At 32.3% G+C, this 6,207-nt stretch overlaps 1 protein-coding gene across 2 annotated transcripts; it reads left to right on the plus strand.

The window, feature by feature from the left end:
- The first annotated feature begins 1,375 nt into the window (after positions 1-1,375).
- On the plus strand, positions 1,376-4,772 carry LOC136224891 (transcription factor bHLH153-like). 2 transcript variants are annotated; one of them, XM_066013317.1, is made up of 6 exons: positions 1,376-1,865; positions 3,051-3,175; positions 3,409-3,474; positions 3,845-3,910; positions 4,235-4,282; positions 4,382-4,772. In XM_066013317.1, the coding sequence occupies exons 2-6, from the start codon at positions 3,077-3,079 to the stop codon at positions 4,529-4,531; spliced, it is 429 nt and encodes a 142-aa protein (XP_065869389.1). In that variant the 5' UTR covers positions 1,376-1,865; positions 3,051-3,076; the 3' UTR covers positions 4,532-4,772. The 2 variants fall into 2 exon arrangements, with proteins under 2 accessions (XP_065869389.1, XP_065869390.1); XM_066013318.1 differs by lacking the exon at positions 1,376-1,865 and adding an exon at positions 1,961-2,783.
- The last annotated feature ends 1,435 nt before the right edge of the window (positions 4,773-6,207 follow it).

The raw sequence follows: 6,207 nt of genomic DNA on the forward strand, positions 1-6,207 counted from the left end.
AGTTGACATTTTAGACTTACATGCTCCAATTTTTTTTTTTTTTTTTTTGGGGGGGGGAGAAAGGGGTGTTATGATATTATTTCCTTAATTATGACAAACATTTTACTTTTATATTTATTGATTTGCTATTTTATTGTCGTGATTTATGCAGTGTTTTATGGAAAACGTTTGACTTTTGTATTTATTGATTTGCTCATTTTATGAAAACGTTTAACTTTTTTAGTTACATATCTCTTTGAGCCAGCGAAATTGTAAGACAAATGTTTAAATTTATTGGTCTTCTAGTTTATCTTTCTGAGATAATCTAACGTGGTTGACAGATCAATGAGCATAGATCCTAAAGGCTGAGCTCATCATCTTAACTTTTCTAGTTACATATCTCTTTGAACCAGCGAAATTGTAACACAAATGTTTAAATTTATTGGTCTTTCACTTTATCTCACTGAAATAATTTAACGTGGCTGACAGATCGATGGACATAGATCTCAAAAACTGAGCTGATCATCTTTTGACTGAGAGATAGATAATGTGTTAGGTCTGCATCCAAATTGGACCCAATATGGTTAGTTTTATAATCCCAAGACAAAATATGACAAATTGAATAAATATATATATAGTAAAATCTCTTTATAGGAATACTCTATTTAGGAATAACCTCTATTTTGTTATAAAAAAAAACCCAGTCTCAACTTGGTAATAACCCTTATTACCAAACTATATTTAGTAATAACTTCCCAATTGTTATACAAATAGACTGGTCCAAGTGTATTTCTATATAGAGGTTTTACTGTAGTCAAAACAATGATTTTGGATATATTTACAATCAAAGAAGAAGTCATTTTGCCTTAAAGATAAAATGTCTATTTTTTTTTTATTATTATCATATATCCTATTATTCTCTTCGAGGCTCGTCAAAATTATTTTTAGACTTTTTTACCAATATAAAAACTCGAGTTTTAAATCTCTAACCTAAGCTATTTAAGATCCTTAACCACTGAACCCAATAATTAGCCAATGAAATTGTTTGATTTCCTTTTTTAACAATATATTTACTCTAAAATGTAGTTAATTACAATAAAAGAATAGTTATTTAAACTAAAAACCACTAGTAGCTTTACTAAATTAGAGCTTAAAGTGTGGAAAGGACTAAGAAATAATAGGCACAAACACAAGAGTATTAAAATGGTGATTTTAAACCATGGTTTATACCAATGACTTCACATTGAGTTAACTCTCTCTCTCTCTCTCTCTCTCTTGCATGGTTGTATATTAGCTGTCATTAAGAACAATATCTTAATAATGTACTATTATTACAATTATATTTAATTTAAGAATGTTGTTTTCATAATAATAGTATTTCTTTTTTTAAAAATTTTGTTTTCCAAAACAGCATTATATAATCAACTGCCAAATGCCCTCTGAGCTCCCCCTCTCTCTTCTCTCAAGTCTTTTTCAATTCACACTTCTCCCTTTCCTTGCTTCACCTCTCATTACGCTGTCGTTTCATTGTACTCCTATACTGTTCTCTCCCTCTCACAACCTCTCTTCCCCTATTTCTGTTAATTGAAGTTGTGGATTGAATTGATTCTCTTTTGCTTTAATAAGCTCTAACAAGAGTTCACTTACTGAACGTCAAAGTTCTCAACTTTCAAGACGCAAGAACAGAACAGACAATTTTTTTTTGCATAAAGTTTCTGCCTTTTTCTTCCGTAGAGTATACTAACAAACAAACAAAGCTAGATAGGCTTTTGGGGCTTCTTTTCTTTCTTCACAAAAACTTCAATTTAACCCAATTTTGGAGCTGGGTTTCTCTCAAAATCAAGTTTTTTCAGCCCCTCTGTTCAATGCCAGCCTCTGATTTCTTGGTGAGTTTTCTAAAGGTTGAATCTTTTTCTGTTTTGGGATTTCGTTATTATGTTCTTAGATGTGGGTTTTATTTTAGATGCATGTATGGTTTGGAGAATATAGTAGTTTCAGTTGGTTTCATATCAATTTAAGATGATGTTTGGTGTAAAATTAAATAAAAGAAGATGGGGTAGAGTAGAGATCATATCATATCAGCATATTTATAAATGCATCAATTTTCCGTTCACGCATGATAATAAAAATTTCCAATTTGGGCCCACAAGGAATCTTATATTAAATTTGAGTTTGTTCTCAATGACAGTGACATGATCATTTTAATACTATGTTTATTTAATTATGTTTGATTTGCAGTTTGTGTTCTTCAAACTTGAATAATGGAAATTAAGAGTTATTTAAATGGTTCCATGCATTTTTTATTTGATTTTTGACAATGTGCTTGTTTGTTTATTTGAATTATGGAACTTATGTCCGTATCTAACCATACAATTAGTTTAATTTATGATTGTTTTAAGTATGCAGCTGTATTTTATGAATTTGGGGTTAAATCTCTGACTGAAACAGTGTATGTTGATTTGTTTAAGGTTTAAACATCAATTAGAATATGATGTTTTCAAGCAGTGTCGTGTACGTTTTTTTAATTATTAATTTATGGTGTGATGAGTCAGGAATTTAGCTGATTAGTAGCTCCTTATTTTGTGATCTACCTTGGCTTGGATGTTTCCTTTAATCAAAATCAATCCCCATTGTTTAACTTTTCTGCTATCTGTCTGGATGCTTAGCCATTCCAATCTTATGCACAGGTGGCAATCCGGGTTTTAAAACCGTGTTTATGTTATCTATATGTGTCCATTGTGTCGTGTCAGTCGAGTTGTCTCCATAAAATCATGTTATCCGACACTGCGGCTTTGAAGATGAAGGTTGATGAGTTACCTGAGCTATTGGCTGAGATCTTTGCTATTATGATCAATTATCTTGTTATTATGATTGTTAGAGATGTGAATTGGAATGTTCACCTACGAATTTCGGCTTTTAAATTGCGAGGCCTTTTGATAGAATATAATAGCCTTTTCGATCAAAATGTTTAAAGTTTGAATCTTGTTTCAGCAATTTGAAGCCCTTGTGTACAAGATTGTTTCAGCAATTTTTTCTGATTGTGAATGTTAATCTTATTGCAATTTATGCAGGGAGAATAAAGCATAAAGGATAAAAGATGATGGAAAACAAAAGAAGTCCTTGCTCTATTGAACAAAGCAGTCTCACTAATCTCGCAACGAAACGACATAAAGCTAACCTTTCTATATCCACAAAGGTGTTTCCCGGCAACCCCTTTTCGCCTTATTCGATAGGGCTAGTTTCCTGTTTATAAGCAGTCTTGGTTCAAATGAGGTTTCGTACATGCCTTTTGTCCTATGAAGTCAAGTTTTATATCCATTTCTTCTGTAGCTTACGATGAATCTGATGCGATATTTTTGGCCGAGTGATGTTTTATTTATGATGTGAAATGTAATTCTGCTCACTTTTTCTTATGTTTTCGATGGATAGGAGAGGAAAGAGAAGCTCGGCGAAAAAATTGTAGCTCTCCAGCAGCTTGTTTCACCATATGGGAAGGTATGGATAGGCAATTCTTGTTCTTAGAGGGCGAGCCTTGGCGCAACGTTAAAGTCGTTGTGTGACCGAGAGGTCACGGGTTCGAGTCTTAGGAGCGGCTCCTTGCCAAAAAAAAATCTGGCAGGGGAAGGCTTGTCCCCTATACACCCTTGTGGTGGGACCCTTCCCCAGACCCTCGCTTAACGTGGACGTGTAGTGCACCGGACTGCCCTTTTATATGTGAAACCATTTTTTTATGTAAACGATACATTGCGGTAATCACTCGAATATGTCAAATTTTCACCTGTTGGACTTTGATTTCAGAATTTCAATGCCTTACTTTCATGCATCCATTTGATAGCCTTGTTCTGTTCTGTTCTGTTCTGTACAGACGGATACTGCGTCAGTCCTCCTAGAGGCGATGGAATACATTCAATTTCTTCACGAACAAGTTAAGGTTTGGCCTCTTCTCCTGTTTGATCTACTTGTTTACCATTACAAATTCAGTAGGCACTCAGATGGTTCGGCTAATAAGTTTATGTTTTAGCAATATCATATTCTTGGATTGTTAATTCTGTTTCAAAACCTCGTCTTTACGGATAGAGGTAGGTATTGTATGGATTCACTCTTGTTTTAAGACTTAATCATCTTGAAAAATAAATTCCGCTTCTCCTGTTGGTCTTCGCCTTGAGTATGGTCTTGACTCTTATGTAATGCACAACCTGATCAATCCATACCGGACTCTCACCTCTCAGCATTCGGTTTTTGTTGCGTGTTTCAGGTGTTGAGTGCTCCGTACCTCCAGGGTTCACCTGCAGCTCAGATGCAGGTAAATATGAGCTGGATCGAAGTAGTTGTTTACGTGCATAACGAAAATTTCTATCATACAATTGTTCTGGTGTTGAGGGTGTTTCAACTGATTGTGCAGGATTATGAGCAATGCAGTCTGAGAAAAAGAGGGTTATGTCTTGTTCCGATAAATTGCACGGTCGGAGTTGCTCGAAGCAACGGGGCAGATCTCTGGGCTCCTATCAAGACCTCCTCTTCTCCCAAATTTGAAAAGTCCATATTTGACTAATTTTTATTGACACAGATTTATGGTGATGCAAAATTTTTGGTCAGGAAGAAGCAAATGTTGTTTGCAGCTGAATTATTCAGCAGCTGAAAACAGGCTAATGAAAGGCATTGCTTTGTTCTGATCTTTGGGAGTAATGGGGATATTTATTAGTAGGGGTAAATGTGTCATTCTAATTAGGCAAAAATGTATATTTGTATAATGATCCTAACAAAGGATTTAATGAATTTATATTTTATTCTCATCTTTTATTTCAACATATAATAAGACATCAAATTAAACCCGGAAGAGTAGATTTAATTTTCACATTCAAAACTATGTAATTTTAAGTTTAATGTTTAATAGTCTTAAACTTTATTAAGGGAATATGAGTTTTTTTTACGTGTAATTTTATATTCTAACAACCTTCTAACTTCTATTGTATGGCTATTTAGTAAGACTTGAACTTACATCATCCAATAAACCTATGTTAGATTTAATATTATATTGTTTTGCATGTGAATGCTAAATCTGCTCATTTGCATATGAAATTCTATCTTTTACACTTTGAAGACACTTCCAAATAAAATTTTGTAGTTTCTCTAAAACTATGTTATGCATGCGAAAAAAGTTAAATATATTGATTTCTTAAATTTATTTAAAGTCTCCTTAAATTTACTTGAAGTGATTTACTGTCCTTTGAATTTGGTTAAATTGATACATTATTTAATTTGTTCAAATCTTTTCTCGATCATGTATGTTTTAATTTGTTTAAATCTTACTCCATCGGAGGGTTAATCATTGATCAATTAAACAAGTTTTCAGTTGCTAATGAACCATCCTTTAAACTTTTTTTTTTTAAATGGTTAAAAATGTAAATTTAGAGTAGGGATGAAATAAATATTATATTACACGGATAGGTTAAAACAAAATCAATGTGGTTTCACATTTTAATGATAATTAAAACATGTTACATGTGTATTTTGTGGAGCAAAAATTACCATGTAAGTTGTTCAGTATCGTATTTACTATGAAACCATATTTTTTATTTTTCAAAATCATAAATAGTAATTTTTTTTTCTGCTTAACAAGCAACAACTAAGTGACCTAAAAATAAAAAACTTTAAAGAATCAAAATTGCTTAAAATATGTTGTTAATGGCTAAATTTGATAAAGTCAATTAAAAAATGACCGAAATTACTAACAGAAGCAACAACATGATTATTTTTGCTCCAAAAAATATTACAGATACTAGATCATCAAAACGTCAACCATATACGAGTTTTATTTGAACTTATCTCTATATTTTATTTTATTTTATCCAAGAATATATAGGAAAACTAAATACAATCATTGAACATTATCCTTGTTAGAGAAGTAGTTGAGGCTGACAGATGTAACTAATATGAAAATTTTCCATATGAACAGAAAAGGGCAATTGTGGGCAGAGCAGCCATTGCCAGACCAATGTCAGCATTTTGGGGGCCTCGAAATGGTTGAAGCTCTAAACTGATTTTATTACATGATTGAAGCTTCCACCTACTTAAATTGAATACTTTAAGATACTAGTTAAATTGTTAAAAAAATAAAAAATCATCATATTTACTTTGTTTTTTTACAATTTTTGTTTTGTTTTGTTCCAATAACAATAGATTCTCTAATTAAATACTGCATAAATGTTGAAAGGTTCATTTTTCATT

Source organism: Euphorbia lathyris, chromosome 3 (assembly GCF_963576675.1).
Source record: "Euphorbia lathyris chromosome 3, ddEupLath1.1, whole genome shotgun sequence".
NCBI classification, from domain to species: domain Eukaryota; kingdom Viridiplantae; phylum Streptophyta; class Magnoliopsida; order Malpighiales; family Euphorbiaceae; genus Euphorbia; species Euphorbia lathyris.